Source organism: Odocoileus virginianus, chromosome 11 (assembly GCF_023699985.2).
Source record: "Odocoileus virginianus isolate 20LAN1187 ecotype Illinois chromosome 11, Ovbor_1.2, whole genome shotgun sequence".
NCBI classification, from domain to species: Eukaryota; Metazoa; Chordata; class Mammalia; order Artiodactyla; family Cervidae; genus Odocoileus; species Odocoileus virginianus.
The window spans coordinates 52,702,156-52,720,669 of record NC_069684.1 but is presented as its reverse complement, the minus strand read 5'-3'; the positions used below and the strand labels follow the sequence as shown (position 1 = coordinate 52,720,669).

Genomic DNA, 18,514 nt, shown 5'->3' with positions numbered 1-18,514 from the left:
TTAAAAAGAGCAGGGACAAGCTTTACTTATTCACTCTAATGTCTAATAGTAGGTAAGTACATAATAAATATGTGTTGAATCAATTAATTCATCCATAATCAATAACTTAATAAGAACCCTACGACTTCCCTGTGTGAAACATGATGCAAATTGTCATATAACAACAGATTGGAGACTCTTTTAAGATGTAAAAGTATACCACTAGTAATATCAGAACACTTATATTTTTGCTTTTTCCCTTCCAGCACTTATCTGTATCTATAACTTATCATAGGCATGATTTAGTGACTCGTAATCATAAACACACGATTTTCAGAACGGGTTTTTTCTACTTATGATGTTTTCGTAATTGCCATTGATAGAGGATGCACAGGCTAAACTCTTTTCCGACTGCTAGAAAGCAATATTGTTCCCAATGTCCCTGAATTAGAGCGCGCCAGGTAGCAAGGAGGCTCCATAGCTCAGTGGTTAGAGCACTGGTCTTGTAAACCAGGGGTCGCGAGTTCGATCCTCGCTGGGGCCTCTTACGTCCCATTTTTAAATCGTCCCTTTGTAAATATGCCCCAAAATACAAAATGATTTCTGAAAACGTTACTTCTTGCAGGATTAAAAGTAACTGCTCCTGACATGCTTTACTGTTCTTTAGAAGTGACCCGGAAGAGAAAATACCGGAATACAACAAACAGCAGGAAAAGGAAAAGCGGTCCTCGGCGACGCGGCGCTACCAGAACCTGAGGCCCAAGCTCCCGAAAAGGAGGCGCGAGGCTCCAGGGGTTCATTCTCACGCCCTGCAAAATCCGCCCTGCACTGAGCCACAAAAGGGCAGAGGGGGCGGCTGGCGCCTGGCCCTCCGCCGCGGGCGGGGCGCGCGCGGAGGCGGTGTTGCGCCTGCAGTTGCGCCGCGCGGCCGGCGGGGGGCGCTGTGGCTAAGCGCCCACTCGCCTGTCCGCGGCCGGCTTGCGCGTTCTGAGCCGATTCCGGGACTCCGAGCTTGGCCAGCGTGGCCTGGACCGAGGCCCGCGCCGTGATGACACGTGGCCGCCCGGGCTTCGGAGCCCAGCCTGGCTCCAAGGCCCTACCCCTTGGAGAGGAAGGGGGAGCGACTCCCAAAAATAAACAGTCCCGGGCTGCTCTGGAAGCCAAGTTTTGCAGCCGGTCTTATGTCTCCGGTTTTTTTTTCCCCTGAATTGCAGAATGCCGCGTGACTTTTAAAGTCGCGAGAGCCTTTTCTGAATATATGAATTCTCTCCACCCAGCATTTCTTGATAAAGGATTGTTTGTAAGGAAGTCACTAGCCACCTGCGGCCCTTGACTGAGTACCTGACATGTGGATATTCGGACTGAGATGTGCTGAAAGAATAGGTTACACATTGGATTTAGAAAATTTAGTACAGAGAAAGAGAACTATCCCGTTAGTAATTTTTCATTGATTACGTATTGGTACAAAGCTGTCATATATTGTTGTTCAGTCGCTCAGTTGTGTCTGACTCTTTGCGACCCCATGGACTGCAGCAGGCGTGGGCGAGGCTTTCCTGCCCTTCACCATCTCCAGGAGCTTGCTCAAACTCATGTCCATGTAATATATTGGGTTAACTAAAATATAGTTGCATTACTTTTACTTATTTTTAATGAAAAATTCGAAAAAAATTAGAAACAAAAATTTTAGTTACATGTGTGGCTTCCATTTGCAGCTCTCATTTCTGTTGGATGGTGCAGAATCCTGTGACCTTGAGTTCAAGTTAATTCTTAACTTGTGCTCATGCCAGGTAAACCTTTCATCTCTGGGTCTCCCAGAGCCAGTACTGTGCCTGGCAAGCAGTAACCATGGCATTGGTTGTGCTGAAATCACATACCTCCCTAACATAATCTTAAACTCCACAAAAAACAAGAGAATGTATTTCTTAAACTGGGTTCATTTTGAGAATGATGTAACTGTAAGAATTTCTATCTTGGTTCCCAAGATGTCAGCTCTGGAAAAACACACTCATCTTTTATTGGTTATTTAGACTTCCCTGGTGGCTTAGACAGTAAAGAATCTGCCTGCAATGCAGGAGACCAAGATTCAATACCTGGGTCTGTAAGATCCCCTGCAGACACGAATGGCAACCCACTACAGTGTTCTTGCCTGGGAAATCCCATGGACAGAAGAGTCTGATGGGTTTACAGTCCATGGGGTCAAAAAGAGTCGAACACAGCTGAGTGACTGACACTTACTTACTTACCCCTTTGTGAAAGTTCATGGGCATTGCCAGTCATCTTTCAGAAAACAAAGCCACTTGGCCAGAGAGGAGTACCTTGCCCCTTCCCTAGGCTCCCAGTATTTCAGGGTACCTATTCAGCTCCCATCTCTAGACCCAGTATCCTCCTGTTGAAAACTTGTGTTCAGAAGGCCTTGAATTTGATGGATGTGGTCCTGTACTTAGACACATGAACTCTGAACACCTTTCCCTCAAGACTCAAAACACTTTCAGACCTTTTTTATTTTAATTTTAGTTGATTTAAAATATTGTTTTATTTTCAGGTACAGAGAAACATGATTCCGTTATATATGTGTATATATACACTCTTGTTTTATGTAGTTTGTATCTGTTAATCTCATACTCCTAATTTATCCCTCCCCCTTTCATTTCTTAGTTCTAATGATTTTTGTGTGGAGTCTTTAGGGTTATGTGTATATAAGATCATGTCATCTGCAAATGATGACAATTTTACCTCATCCCTTACAATGTGGATACCTTTCATTTCTTTTTCTAGCCTGACCACTGTGGCTAGAACTTCCGATACTGTCTTAAATAGAAGTGATTAGAGTGGGCATCCTTGTCTTGTTCCTGAATTTAGCAGGAAGGCTTTCAGATTTTTCCTTATTATGTTGGTTGTGGGTTTGTCATAAATGGCTTTTGTTGAGATATGTTCTCTCTATAACCACTTTGGTAAGAGATTTTTATCATGAAGGGATATTGAATTTTATCAAATGCTTTTTCTGCACCTATTGAGATAATCATGACTTCCCAGGTTGCTCAGTGGTAAAGAATCTGCCTGCCAATACAGGGGACAGAGGTTCAATCCCTGGGTCAGGAAAATCCCCTGGAGTAGGAAATGGCAACCGGCTCCAGCAATCTTGCCTGGGAAATCGCATGGACAGAGGAGCCTGGGGGGTTACAGTCCATGGGGTCACAAGAGTCAGACTCAACTGAGTGACTGAGCATGCATTGAGATAATCATGGTTTTTGTCTTTTCTTTTATTAACGTGGTGTATTACATTGATTGGTCTGCATGTGTTAAACCATCCTTACAACTCTGGAGTGATCCAACTTGATCCTATTGCATGATCTTTCTTATGTATTGTTGGATTCAGTTTGCTAAAATTCTGTTGAGCATTTTTGCATTCATATTCATTAAATAGGGCCAGACCCACACGTCTTTGAAGAAAGATTGTACAGGGGAAAAAGTGAGGCAGAGTGAGTACATATATTTGTTTCCAAGGTTAGATTTAGTCTCCCTGAACTAAAGCAAGATTTTCAGCCATCTTTTAACAAAATGATGCAGAGTGTAAGCCCTCCCATCGTTTCATTGGTGTCTTCATCTGAGAAGCTAAAAGTGCAAAATGTCAGGGTTGGTCAGACCCCGAAATTCATTTTTATCCTAGAGAGTGTGTACAAATATCCCAGAGAGTGTGTACAAAGAACATCACCTGCCATTTCAGTAAACAAGCCATCCAGTCATCAGCCACTAAAGCCACCCCTGACGGTGCAACTTCATGGGGATTCAGGATGAAGAAAAACAAGATACTGGCTCTAGACAGTTAAGATGCATAGCTAAGGAGTAATTTCAATAAACCCAGGCGCTTTTGCATCTTCCCATACGTAGAAAAGCATTGAGATCTTTAACATGAACTGTCCATTTTCTTTGTGATTAGCATTAATCTTTTGATGTTCAACCACATGTTGTTCGTCCGTTTTCAGCAAAAACTCCTATAAACCCTGGCTCCTCCCTTACCTGTTGGGAACAGTCAGTCAGAGCTGAGAGGTTGCTGTCCTGAGCTATAGTCCTCAGTAAGCCTGCCAAATAAAATATAACTCTCAACTTTCATCCGTGCAATTTTTTTCAGTCAGCAAGAGTGTTCGTAAGAGCTACAAAGGTAAGTGAAAGTAAAGCAAAGCAAAACCATGAGATGGGGTAAAGGCAGGTAGATCCGTGCGTGGGTGCATGCTCAGTCACTCAGTTGTGTCCAACTCTTTTTGACCCCATGGACTGTAGCTCACCAGACTCCTCTGTCCATGGGATTTCCCAGGCAAGAATACCAGAGTGAATTGCCATTTCCTCCTTCAGAGGATCTTCCTGGCCCACGAATGGAACTCATGTCTCCTGTGTCTCCTCCTTTGGCAGGCAGACTCGTTACCACGGAGTCAACTGGGAAGCCGAGATAGCTAAGAGATGATCTAAAAATGGTCTTCAGAAAATGATGACCAGCGTTTTGCATCTTTAATAAAGAAGAAAAAAGAGAAAGAGACTCAAAGAGAGGTTTGGTGTATTTATATTAGGTTAGGTTACCCTATGAATGGAGATTGCTAAAGAAAAAAATGGAATCTATATCTTTGGAAGTCTAAAATAATCTGTCTGGGGTATGTTCAACCTCATCTGAAGCAAGAATCGCATGACCTCTAAAAGTCCTTAACAACCCTGGCATTTTTGGTTTTGTTCTGCTTAAGTCAAATTGTCTTCACTGTTTTGGATGCTTTGCAGAACTTGGAGAACTTCTTGAAGACAGGGATCATTTCCTCTCTTAGTGCTTTCATTCCTCAAATACCTGGTTAAAAGTCACCTATCCTCATTTGGGGGCCCTAGAGGGAGGCAAGTTCACAGGAGGCAGACCGGGGCATTGGTTCAAGTCCAGCTAAACAGCTGACTGTCCCCTCACTGCTATGGTCTAGGGCAAACCACTTAGCCTCACCAAGCCTCACTTTTCTCATCTTCAATGTAAGTTATATGGCCACACACATGATGCAAAGTTTTGAGGTTTCAGAATATGTATCTAAACTTAGCACACAACAGGTAGGCACAATGGAATCACCTTTATTATGCTACTTGCCAGAGCAAAACAGTAGTTGCCAGAGGTACAGAATAGGACCTGCCCTTATTCAGACCCTGAGCTTCACTGAGGGCAAAGAAGATGACCACTTTAGAAGAGGTTCTCCTTGGAAACTTGCCACTACAGGCCTCCTCTTAGAGCTGGGAGAGACATGGTTCTCAAGGCAAATTGGTGAGGCACGTCAAATTCCTTAACGCCAGACAAACATCAAGGAGCTCAAAGGATATATGTCCATTTGAGCCCGTGTTGATGTTATCACTGCTGCCCACAGACACTTACAAAGCAAGACGGAAACACGCAGCGGGATTTGAAGCAGGCTTACAGATTAGTGCACGTGATTATCGAGGTGCCCCAGCTAGGTGGGGATTGGTCTCCCCGCAGAAGCAGATGAGGAGCCTCCGTTCAGCTGGCAAGACTCGGGGAGAGGACAACCCGGCCCCCCGACTCGGGCACTCTCTGCCGGCCCCCACTCCACCCCCAGCTTCCTGCACGTCTGAGGTCACGTTCAGCAGCAGCAGCAGCTTCCACGGGGTGAGGCGCTTCTGGTCCGCTGAGAGGCCACCTCGACCCAAGAGGCGGAGGCAGACTTCTGCCAGCTCGTCTCTGCCGTGCGGCCTGCCCGGTTCTGCCACCAGGGCGTTTGGGGATCCCTTTCCTCTTCCCCTGGGAGCCTGGGGACCACACCCTGGCTCTCTTCTTTGCACCAAGCCTTGGAGATGTCTTCCGGCTGCTTGTGGGAGAAGCTGGCTTCCTGAAGGAGGCTTTCTGAGATGAGGCCCGGTTTGGACTGGAAGCTAAAGTCGCACTGGACAGTTTTCTAGCGGCTTTCTCAGACTGCTCCTTTAGCAAGTCCAAGACCATCTCTGGAAATGAGCATTAATTTAGGAGAAATATGAGTCCTGGAAAGTAGCGGTAAGGGAGGAATCCTATGCCCACTTGAGGGTTCTTCAATATAAATTCTTTTGAAATTAATATGTTTAATTCCCTGGCCTTGATCTAAATAAAAGACTTTCATAATGGGGTCGCTCCAGTAATGCGTACCTGTAGAACAGTGCCCTTAAGACACCACCTCTCTCCCCAAAAGTCTTTCCTGACTCCCCACCCTACCCCAAGGAAGAGGTCCTTCCTCACTCTCAGGGGCCCTCTCAGACCCCTGGACATCCTTCTAGCCAGAATCTCAGTGTTCTTTTATTTCTTCACGTGCCTGGACTCCCTGCCCCCGTCTCCTTTGGCTCTAAACTATTGGTCAAGTCACTGGTGTATCTATCCCCAGGGATTAGCACAAGTTCGACATGAAAGAACGAATACATGAATGATTGAATGAAGGGCAGCCTGTGTTCCCCCTGGTGCACAACCAAGACACACAGGCTGAGCCGCAGGTTATGGTCCTCATCCAGAGGCTAAGCCTTAGGTGAGAAAAGAGGACCCACCACCCCGGGATGGCAGCTGTTGGCACGGGGCACTGCAGCCAGGGCCGTGATGCCAAGGCCTGAGCCCAAAGACAAACGTGGACTCACTGGCGAGTGGCCTGAACTGGACCCGCTTGCTCTTGGTTTTCACCGGCACTGGTTTGTACTTGCATTTGCCTGGAGGTGCTCTCCTGAAAAGAGATGGAAAAAGTGAGGACACAAGACTCTGAGGACGGAACCAGGATATCGGGGTCACCCACAGGTATAGAGGTGTAAGGACTGAGGTCAGCCTTCCCCTCCCCACAGGGATGGGACAGATGAAGCAGGGAATCTTCAACGAGCTCAGGTGGAGAGGAGGAAGGACACGGGCATCACAGGGACACTGCAGGCCCTTGGGGGACAGTGTAGGGAGGGGGTTGGCATGGGCGTGGCCACAGAGAACAGGGTTCAAGTCCTAGGGACCACAGGCAAGTAAGACTTGCTGAGTTTCAATTTTCGCAAATATTAACGTAGAAAAAATAACAGCACCATCCTCACAGGGAGATGGGGAGGATTAACTAAAACCTGTGTACTTGGCACACCATAAGTGATGAATGGATAACTTATTTTTTGTTTTTGTTGTTATTGTTATGGGGTGGGAGGTGGTTTGTTTTTTTCACCACACTGTGTGGCATGTGGAACTTCCCTGACCTGGGGACCTGGGGACCAGGGGAGGGGACCAGGGATTGAACTCACGCCCCTTGCAGTAGAAACACAGAGTCTTAACCACTGGACCACCAGGGAAGTCCTAAACTGTTTTTTAAATGAGATTTAAAAAAACACTTGAAGCAGTGGTCAGCACATACAAACGCTCTGGGGGTGATGATGGTAGTGATGGTGATGAGGAGAACGACGCTCTGCCTCTGGTCTGATGGTAGTGGCAATTCCCTTTAAGGAAAATCTCTTCAGATACTCATGGCGCAGCCCCTTAAGTAACAGCAGCCCCTTAAGTAACACCAGCCCCTCTGCCTCCTAGTATTTTGATTCTTACACTGCTGTCCCCCGAGTGCATCTTCTGAAATAAGAGGGGCTTTGCAGACTAGGAGCACTTCCAACTAGTTGGTAGCAAAGCCAAGATTCATACCCAGCATTCAGCATTCATACCCAGCTGGGATGGGTGTATTTAGTGCGAAGATGGGCTGAAGAATTAAAAAAGCAGAATTGGGATGCATTGCTACAGAATTTTTTTTTTTAAAGTCTCTACAATTCAAGTCATCATTATAACTGAACTGAATGGGCGGTGTTGAAAAGACTTTGATTCAGAAAGAGGGATGTGTTCCCATCCTCTGGCCCCTCTAACTAGCTCTACCTCAGGCAAGCGAGTTAAAGTAGTAAGGCTGTTACCATAATCTGTTGATTGAGGGTGTTACCCTGCCTTTGCTAGGATTCTGTCAGCATTGAATATCAGCCTGCATGCACGGCACCCAGCACGGTGCTGGGACACAGAAATGGCTCGATAAATGTCAATGTCTTCTAGGTGGAACAGCCTTTACAGTTGCTTTATAATTGACCTCTTATGATGCCAGAGGTGAGCTAAATTATCCCCTAATCTAATCAGGAAACTTTCAGAGGAAAGAAGAAGGGATTCACACAGGAAACCTGTTGATTAAAAGAGCAGAAAACTCCCCACACAGTCTCGGTCAGTCACCAGAAGCACTTTAAAGACCCTGGGTTTGCTCCATCCCTGGAACACAGGAGATCTGCAAGGAGGAGACCCAGCAGTGGAGACAGAGCAGTCCCTAATTCACCCTGGCAACCCTGCCCCCCAACGGGAGAGCCCCCAGGCACAGTCTCAAGGACAAAGTCCCTTCCAGGAACTTCTGAGAACACCTAAAGGGAGCCCTATTGCCAAGAGGAACTGAGCTAGGCTAGGTTTCTGAGCCCTCACCAGTAGCTGGACTGAGCTGCCAAATGTCCTCTGAATAACTACCCCAGATGAGGTAACGTAAGCCTCAAGGGAAGTCGTCCTTGGCAGGTCTACCTTCAGGCTGATTTGTGGGGAGACTTTCTTGCTTTGGGTAAGAATCTTGAGATATTAATAAATCCAGTGCACTGCCCAGAGCTCTCGGGATGGATACCCCGCATCACTCTCCCAGGGACAGATAGGGACGCACACTCAACAACCTCACAAATGGGAAGCTGTAGTTTGGCTTTTGCCAGATGAGTGGAGGTCGGTTAGTCCCCGAAGGAGGTGGGCAGAAAAGCAGAGTTACACATCATAGGGTCCACCTACTGAATAAGTGCTGTCCCTGAATTCTAGGAACAGTCAGGTGGAGACACAGAGAAACCGAACAGTTGAAGATACAGCTGCTTCTGGGACTCTCCTGGGACAGGTCCAAGACACTGCAGATACCAAAACCCACTGATGCTCGAGTCCTTTATATAAAATGATGGAGTGTTTGCATATAACCTACGCATCCTCCCGTATACTTTAAATCATCTCTAGACTACTCACGTTACCTAAGAATGCAAATGCTATGCAATTAGTTGTAAATACAATTGCAAACATTACAGAAATTGCTGCCGAGGCGTGGCAAATTCAACTTTTGCTTTTTGTAACTTTCCAGAAGTTTTCAAAATATTTTTGGTCCACAGTTAGTTGAATCTACCAACATGGGACCCACGGATATGGAGGGCCAACTGTATTTGCCAAAGACCAAGCCACGGAAGGGCAGCAATATTTACTCAGGTGGTCAGAGTTGTACACCACTGTCAGATGATCCCAGACAGAAGTTTCCAGAAGCATATTTTTAAAAAAACAAACAAACAAGGGACTTCCTTGGCAATCCAGTGGTTAAGATTCCACGCTTCCACTGTGCAAGTTTAATCCCTGGTCAGGAAACTAAGATCCAGTATGCAGCACAGTGTGGCCAAAAAAAAAAAAAAAAAAAACAAGACAGGAGCTACAGGTCTACAACTAGTCATCCTATAAAGGCTCAAGATCTTCATTTTCAGCCATGAAGAGCTCGTTTCCCAAATATTCCATAACTGTCCTACACTTTCATCAGTCCAATCTGCTTTGAATCTAAAGCAAAGATTTGCTTTGTTGATCACTTCTATTGATAGTAATTCTTGGGGAGTGAGGACTGTCTTTCTGATCTGCCATGGAAATAAGGACTAATTCAAATCACTTGAGAAGAAAAGGAACCCAAATCTCACCTTGATGGGTCAACAAATTTGTAAATGGATCCGTGCGGTGCATAGGCACTGGGGTAAGAGGTGGCCAAGAAGTAGAGCTCCCCTGAGAAAACAGGAACAGACAATCAGGACAGGACACAAGGCTGGGCCCAGACAGCTAGACGCGCAGAAAATCATCACCAGGGTTGTGGCCCTGAAATACATGAGCCCCAGGAAGGGGTCCCCAGAGTCCCACCTGACAGAGAGGCCTCAAGGGCTGTGAGCTCCCCAAGGAGAAGGTCCATCTCAGCTCCCAGACAGCCTCGGAGTCTCACCCAACAGGGGCATGTTTCTGCTGACATGCTAAGTCACTTCAGTGATGTCCGACACTCTGTGACCCTATGGACTGTAGTCCACCGGGCTCTTCTGTCCATGGGATTCTCCAGGCAAGAATCCTGGAGTGGGTTGCCATTTGCTCCTCCAGTGGATCTTCCCGACCCAGGGATCAAACCTGCGTCTCTTACATCTCCTGCATTGGCAGGCAAGTTCTTTACTACTAGCACCACCTGGGAAGCCCATAATGTTCCATAAACCAAAGGTTTTTCATCTCATTTATCACCACTTTGCTTTCAGAAACTTCACCTCAGTGAGTCTCCTTCTCCCTCCCCAGCTCTTCAATACTGATAAGGATTCTCTGTGAAACCCAGAGACAGGTGAGCTACAGGCTGAAGACCACTTATTATTGAGTTGGTCAAAGTTCATTGAGGCTTTCCATAACATCTTACAGAAAAATCCAAACTATCATTTTGGCCAGTGTTGTTCAATCACTAAGTCGTGTCAGACTCTGCAACTCCATAAACTGCAACACGGCAGGCTTCCCTGTCCTTCATCATCTCCCAGAGTTTGCTCACACTTTTGTCCATTGAGTCAGTGACACTATCCAACCATCTCATCCTCTGCTGCCCCTGTCTTCTTTTGCCTTCAATCTTTCCCACCATCAGGGTCTTTTCCAATGAGTCAGCTCTTCGCATCACGTGGCCAAAGTATTGGAGCTTCAGCATCAGTCCTTCCAGTGAATATTCAGGGTTGATTTCCTTTAGGATTGATGGGTTTGATCTCCTTGCAATCCAACGGACTATTTGTTACCCCTTCTTTAGGGCTTCCCTGATAGCTTAGTTGGTAAAGAATCTGCCTGCAATGCAAGAGACCCTGGTTTGATTCCTGGATCAGGAAGATCCACTGGAGAAGGGAAAGGCTACCCACTCCAGTATTCTGGACTGCAGAATTCCAGGGACCGTATAGTCCATAGGGTCGCAAAGAGTCAGACATGACTGAGTGACTTTCACTCACCCCTTCTTTAGTGCATTAGTCCCCGCTCCCCCCCCCCCCACCCACTTCAATCTGTCCTCCAGCTCCACCTTCTTCAGTCCTGGCTTCCTTATTTCCCATGATCTTCCCCTCAGTCCTCAGCCCCTCAACTTGGCCTTCTCCACACCCTGCAGAAATCACCTCCACCCACTGTTCCCTGCATCTCTTTCACAAGGGCCCGTTTCCTCCCATTTTCTCCTGTTTGAACTCCAAAAAACACCACTCCCTTCTCATAGTAGGTACCTCATTCCACCTCGTTTCACAGTTCCCTATGAGAGACAGTGAAGGGTTTCTGTGCCCAACTTCAGTTAGATAAATCTGAGTCTGGATTCTGATAACACTCGTTACTATCTGTATTGTCCTGGGCAACCTCCCCAGCTGGGTAACCCTCGTGTTAGTTATTCATTTGTAAAAGGGAGACGAGAATACCTCCCCTGACTATTAGGTGTTAAGTGAGAAAGTGTTCAATCATCGGCAGTTCCTCTGACTTCCGTATGTCTCTGTTCACTGTGATGGTTTTTTGAGCCTGGTGCAAGGTTTGTCCTACCACCCTGGATTTAATACTCTTGCTATTGTGTGCTTCATGCAAGCTGTCTCAATTTATGGAAGGAAACATCTTACCAAGGTACAAATTGGAAAAGCCTAGAGCTTTATATGGCTCTGGGCTATTTAAACCATCTTCTTCCTTGAATTTGTGGTGAACAGTGACTAATATTTGTTTCGGGCGGAGTGTGAGGCTAATGTTCTTTGCAGAGCCCTGCATACAACGTAACAGCTGCCTGATAGACTGGTTTTGTGGACTGACGCTATAATCTTCCCCTTGTAAGGGGTGGTGGGGGTGGGGGCCTGAGGAGTTAGGACAAAGCTTTCCCTAGAGCCAGTTGGCCCCTCTGATTAGAAACCATCACCTCATCCGAGGTAATGTTGACATGAGATAAATGAGTTGTCTACCAACATGTAGACAGGTCACTCTTGGGCACGGGTCCCTCCAAACCATGCAATTTCTGGTCTAAAAGAATTGGAAAACCTGTGTTGCTGCATATTCCCTACACATGACTATAGTTTATGCAAATTATATATCCTAAACATGCCATAGGCTTCCTATCGTATTTTTAGAAGACAATGCTAGAAGTGAATTTCATCTATAAGGTCCAACTGACATTTTTAAAGTATTGTTGTTGCTTAGTCGTTAAGTCGTGTCTGACTCTTTTGTGACCCCATGAACTGTAGTCTGCCAGGCTCCTCCATCCGTGGGATTTTCCAGGCAAGAATAGTGGAATGAGTTGCCATTTCCTGCTCCAAGGGGGATCTTTCCCACCCAGGGATCGAACCCATGTTTTCTGCATTGGCAGGCAGATTCCTTACCACTGAGCCACCTGGGAAGCCCCTTTAGAACTATATTTTAGGGTAAGAACAACACACCAAAAAACTGTAACAGGCTATATAAAGCAAAACATATGCAATATGAATTTACTGCAATCATTATGACCTCAGCCAGCCCTCTTGGAAATGTGCTTCAGTGACTGATGTTCAGAAACCCAACCCATCAGAACTCAGCCATACAGCCCCACGCCCACCATTCACTCCATCTACTCACTCGTTTATTTGTGCCAGCTGTCGGCTGGAAGAGTCAGGAAATAACTGTAGCAACAGTGAAGGCAGAGCTCTGGTGCAACTAAAATGGGGTTTATCACACTCGGTTCTAAATATGTCAATAATGGGAAAGACTATGACACACGCAGAAAATCTGAATCATTTGCAAAAATATAAAAGTATGCAACTCTGAAGGAAGTAATTTGCCTTGGGAACAGCCACCCTGGTTTTAGGGCTGCCCTTGGGCAAAGTCTGGCTTGGGAACACCTTGGCAAGTCCACTGCATCAAATTCAGCCAAGGACACTTTTGTTTGCCAGATGTACTGAGTGGTGTTCAAAAACTGCCTTGTTTTCTCCTGTAAGGAGTCAATGGGCTCAACAAACCAAACCACCAAAACCTGGCTTTTCTGTGGCCTCCTGCAAAGGAACAAGCCACAGAACGTGGCAGCCCGGGTGCCCCGGGCAGGCTCCCTCCAGGGGTCTCCAGGCTCTGGGCACTCCAGCCTCCTTGGGGCACCAGCAGGGGAGAGGCCCCACCATGGCCTGTGGCTGACATTCATTTACATCATCCACTTTCCACTGAACGTGCCAGCCTCTGGTTTCGCCCCTTTTTCGTATGTTTGGACTTCCAATTTGGAACTCACAAAGACTTTTCTCTATTAAGAATGCTTAAATTTTCCAAAATATCATCTGCTTCTATAAAATATTCATCTCAAACTATCTATTCACAAGCTATTTGAGGATTTCCCTGGCAGTACAGTGGTTAAGACTCCTCACTTCCAATGCAGGGCGTGCAGGTTTGATCCCTGGCCAGAGAACTAAAATCCTATATGCCATATGGCATGGACAAAAAAAATTTTTTTAGTTAATAATTAAAAAAACATAAGCTAGCTGAGAGGAAGGGTGCAGATGCTGACTGGCTTTCTTTATGTCCCACTCAAGTGAAGCTGTTGTACAGCCACCCGTGGCTCAGCGTGGAAAGAAACCAAACATCGAAGAAACCTTCAAGGCTCCAGTGAACACTTGTAGAGAGTCCTGTGTCTGGAAGGGACCCCTAAGAGATCATTTTGTTCTCTTCCATGCCTCAGAGCATGGCTAGATGCAATGCCAAATACCGGAAGGATCACAGGCCTTGTCACCACTTATGTAAACAAAATAAACCTTTAACTTTCAAAATGACACATAACTTATATAAAGCTCAAATTAAAACTTCATTTTCTGAGTGCAAAATTTGAGGATATTTTTGTTGTTATTGTTTGTTTTGTATGGGGATTTTTTTGTTTTGTTTTGTTTTAACTTTTTATTTTATACTGGTGTTGAGCCAATTAATAGTATTGATAGTTTCCAGTGAACAGCAAGGGCCTCAGCCATGCACATACATGCATGTATCCTCCCCTAAGCTCCCTCCCATCCAGGCTGCCACAGTGAGCAGGGATCCCTGTGCTAAACAGTAGGTCCTTGTTGGTTATCCCTTTTAGTTTATATTTTTTAAAATTGGAAGATAATTGCTTGACAATGTCGTGTTAGCTTCTGCTGCACAGTAGTGTGAATCAGCTGTGAAAGTGAAAGCGTGGGGCGCCTAGTCATGTCTGACTGTTTGCAACCCCATGGACTGTAGCCCACCAGGCTCCTCTGTCCATGGAATTCTCCAGGCAAGAGTACGTTGCCATTTCCTTCTCCAGGAGATGTTCTGAATCCAGGAATCGAACTCGGATCTCCCACATTGCAGGTAGATTCTTTAATGTCTGAGCCACCACGGAAGCTGTGAATCAGCTATAAGTATGTATGTGTATATATTTATGTGTGTGTGTGCATGTGTGTGTGTATGTGTGTGTATATGTGTGTGTATGTATTTATGTGTGTGTGCATATGTGTGTGTATGTGTATGTATATATATTTATGTGTGTGTGTATATGTGTGTATATATATTTGTGTGTGTGTTTCTATATGTGTGTAAGTATATATATTTATGTGTGTGTGTATATGTGTGTGTGTATATATGTGTGTGTGTATATATGTGTGTGTATATGTGTGTGTTTGTATATGTGTGTGTGTATGTGTGTGTGTGTCTATGTGTGTGTATATGTGTGTGTGTATATGTGTGTGTATGTGTGTGTATATAGGTGTGTATGTGTGTGTATATATGTGTGTGTGTGTATATGTGTGTGTGTATATATATGTATATGTGTGTATGTATATGTGTGTGTGTGTGTATATATGTATGTGTGTGTATGTGTGTGTATATATGTATATGTGTGTGTGTTTATGTGTGTGTGTATATGTGTGTGTGTGTTTGTGTGTGTGTATATGTATATACATGTGTGTGTATGTATATGTGTGTGTATGTATATGTGTGTATGTGTGTGTGTGTATATATGCATATGTGTGTGTGTGTGTGTGTGTGTGTATCCCTGCCCTCTTGAATCTTCCTCCCACCCCCACCATCCCACCCGTATAAGTCAACACAGAGTGAATATTTATTAGCGCTAAGTCCCTGTCTCTTCCCCTTCACCTCTCTCTCGCATATGTGCACAAATGCCTTGCTCTGCTGATGCCCTTAACATATGCCTAATGGCTCTAGTGTGTAGCCTCCTACCTAGCTGTCTACCCTTTTCCCAGATCTCTCAAGAAAGAAATTCTCCCTTGTTCATTCACAGAAGTTGCCTAACAAACTCCGGGCAGGATCAGCAAGAGTCCAGCCCAGCCAGAGGCTGATCATCAGAGGTACTTTCTCCCAGGCAACACCAGCAGGATAAATACCCACTGTTGGCTCTGTCTACGTTTGTATAATCACAGATTAGAACAGAATTAGGGAGGAAGAACACAAGCGCCTCCTTCATAGTCAAAGGACTGAACAGACCCGAGTGCAGACCTTGGACTACCTGCACAGTGAGCTGTAAGCCAGCCAAGAAGGGGTAAGTTGGCATAGTCAGTCTGTTTCCTCACTGGTGAAATAAGCAAAATAATCACATTATGGGGGTGTTGTGATTACTAAATAAGATTTTAAAATGTGAAGTGCCTAGAACAGTATCCAGTTCATTATAAAAGGTGGCCGATAGTGAAAATGGGAGAAGTGGTAGTTTCTATTTAAATAATAAGAGTAATAATAACAACAGCAATGATAATTATTATATAAATGTTTAGGGCTTCCCAGGTGGCTCAGTGGTAAAGAATCCACCTGCCAAGGAGGAGACGCAAGTTTGATTTCTGGGTCAGGAAGATCCCCTGGAGAAGGAAATGGTGACCCACTCCTGTATTCTTGCCTGGGAGATCTCATGGACAGAGGAGCCTGGTGAGCTACAGTCCACGGGCTTGCAAAACAGTCAAACATGACTTAGCGACTAAACAACAACATAAATGTTCGGTTTACAATGTCTGTGATTATCTAAGGTCCAGGAACCAGAAAGACAATAAACAGTTAACATTTGTTACCTGCTTCATCTTCAGCAAAGGAGATGATAAACTTGCTATGTGCACTGATCAGCCCCGGGAAGGCACAGGACTCAGTGCTGCCCAGGCAAATGTCCTGTTTCTTCCATTTCTTGGTTTTTCTATCTTCCTGCAAAGCCATAAGTCGACTAGATGAAAAGCAAAACCTTATATTTTAGGAATCCATATTTCTACCCGGCAGGATATTTTTTTCCTCCTAGAATCTGGGAATCCTGGAATACTAGGACTGAGTCTCCCATAGGAGATCAATAACTAACCTCCCTTAGGAATCAAAAAAGCTACATCAGAGATATTTCTGACACCCTCTTGCCCTAGATGGGGAAGTTCATTTGCTATTACAAGAGGAGTTTGGTGTCGTGTGAAGGTTGTACCACCACAAAAGACTAATTTTTATTAGCTGGCTAGTTGCTTATCATCTCTAAGCCTCAGTTTTCTTATCTATAAAATGGTGGATAGGAAGAGAATTTACTATAGGCAAGAATTGTTAAGGTTAAATAAGATAATATATGTAAATATTCATATATTACCAATGTGCTTAGCATACAGTAAGGACTCAAAACCAGTAGATATTATTACTGTTATGTCTGTAGAGTAGCAGATGTTACTTCATATTCCACTGTCATCTATCTGAACTAAAAGAAGGTTTTTAGAAGAAAAGGCAGAGAAAATTGGGTAACCAGGGGTATCAGCTGAAAAGTTTTATAGAAACAGAGATGCTCAACCCCCAGTAATTCTAGTGCATATGATTCAATTAAAAATCACTGCATATCTGTTATGTGTGGGGGTGAAATGGTGGGTAGAAGTTATGGGAAAAACATAAAGAACAATTAAATCCCAAAGATCTGACAAATTCCTTGACAGGCAGACTACAAAGACTCACTCAGAAAGAAACAAGCTGAGTAGCCTGTGTCTGGAGAAGGAAATGGCAACCCAGTGCAATATCCTTGCCTGGGAAATCCCATGGACAGTGAAGCCTGGCAGGCTACAGTTCATTGGTCAAAAAGAGTCAGACACGATTTAGTGTCTAAACAACAAGCCTATATCTATTAAAGAAACTGAATTTGTATTTAAAAGACTCCACAAGGAACACTTCAGAGGACTTCTGGTTTCTGGTCCAGCAAGTAAGAAGCTTGGAAGTTGGCACACCATCCTAAAATAAGCAAAAGACTGAAAAATCAACAACTATTCTTAGATTCATAAGAGAAGTGAGGTCACAGGGAAAACCACTGCCCCCAACATTGGAGAGACAAGCAGGCAGATAAGAATCACAACTTACAGAAAACCACAAGCACAAACCTTCACAGGTATCAGTTCTGGGGTTGGAAAACCTAACCTGTAATTGACAAATTGCTAGAAGTTCTATATGGGCAAAGTGTGAGTTAGACAGGGGTGCCCAGTCATCTAAGGTCCCCACACTTCTGTGAGTTTTACCTCCAGGAGCTTGACCAGTTTCCCAAAATAAATATCAGGAAAAATCTGCTTGTGCTTCCAGCAGGAGGAGGGGGAAAGGAATCATTTTGAAATACACCAGTGCTTTCTGTTTCTCTTATCAAATGTCTGTCCTCAGGAGAAATAACCAGAGACTAACCTGCCAGGATGTTATCAGAACCTCACAGACCTGGGGAAAGGAAGTACCTAACTCTACCCAACTCTAGCCATCCTGTCCCACCTAAATGTGTATGGAGGCAGGGGGGCTTCTGAGAAACACTGATGAAGTTCACAGCCCAGAGGCACAGGCTCACTAAAAAACTCAGACCTAATCATAAGACTAGAACACTTCCTCTCCCCCACACATCACCACCGCTTTGCTAAAGACCAATTTACAGCAGTTTCTTTTACCCAGTGCATCATATCTGGCAAACAGGAAAAAAATTACAAGGCAAAAAAACATAGTTTGACGAAACAGAACAAGTATCACAACCAGATTTGGATGTGGCATGGGATGTTGAAATAATTAGATTCAGAATTTAAAACAACTGTGAAGGGCTCTTAAGGACAAAGCAGACAGCATGCAAGAACAATGTGAGCAGAGATAAGTAAACTCTAAGAAAGAATCAAAAAGAAATGCTAGAGACCAAAAACACCGTAATTTAAATAAAAAATGCTTTGACAGGCTTATTAGTAGACTGAACATGGCTGAAGAAAGAATCTGAGTTTGTGAATATCTCAGTAGAAACCTCCAGACTGGAAAGCAAAGAGAAAAAAGACTGACCAAAAGAAAGAACAAAACATTAAAGAAAAGTGAAGCAACTACTAAAGTTGTAACAAAAGTATAACAGGAATATCAAAGGGAAAAGAAAGAGAAGAGAAGAAATATTGGAAACAATAATTCTTTACAATTTCCCAGAATTACTGTTAGATATCAAACCACAAATCTGGGAAGCTCAGAGAATACCAAGCAGGATAAATTCTTTAAAAATTACTTATAGGCATCGCTTATTCAAACTAC

General features: G+C 44.5%; 1 protein-coding gene, 1 long non-coding RNA gene and 1 other non-coding gene across 4 annotated transcripts in view; 2 read left to right on the top strand and 1 right to left on the bottom strand.

The window, feature by feature from the left end:
- The first annotated feature begins 450 nt into the window (after positions 1-450).
- On the top strand, positions 451-523 carry TRNAT-UGU (transfer RNA threonine (anticodon UGU)). Its single transcript has one exon. It is a non-coding gene; the product is annotated as a tRNA-Thr (tRNA).
- Positions 524-5,053: 4,530 nt separating this feature from the next.
- HHIPL2 (HHIP like 2) overlaps positions 5,054-18,514 on the bottom strand; it is a 26,181-nt gene continuing 12,720 nt past the window's right edge. The window contains exons 6-9 of the mRNA XM_070474485.1: positions 16,048-16,193; positions 9,697-9,778; positions 6,607-6,689; positions 5,054-5,952 (exon numbers count right to left, since the gene is read on the bottom strand). Coding sequence (XP_070330586.1) covers positions 5,492-5,952; positions 6,607-6,689; positions 9,697-9,778; positions 16,048-16,193 — 772 coding nt within the window. The 3' untranslated portion in view covers positions 5,054-5,491. The remainder of the gene's footprint in view (positions 5,953-6,606; positions 6,690-9,696; positions 9,779-16,047; positions 16,194-18,514) is intronic.
- Positions 15,239-18,514, top strand: part of LOC139037526 (uncharacterized) — a 25,024-nt gene continuing 21,748 nt past the window's right edge. Inside the window, exons 1-2 of one of the 2 annotated variants that reach the window (XR_011490406.1) lie at positions 15,239-15,530; positions 15,760-15,907. This is a non-coding gene — a long non-coding RNA (uncharacterized lncRNA). The remainder of the gene's footprint in view (positions 15,531-15,759; positions 15,908-18,514) is intronic. The other variant, XR_011490405.1, reaches the window with a different exon arrangement.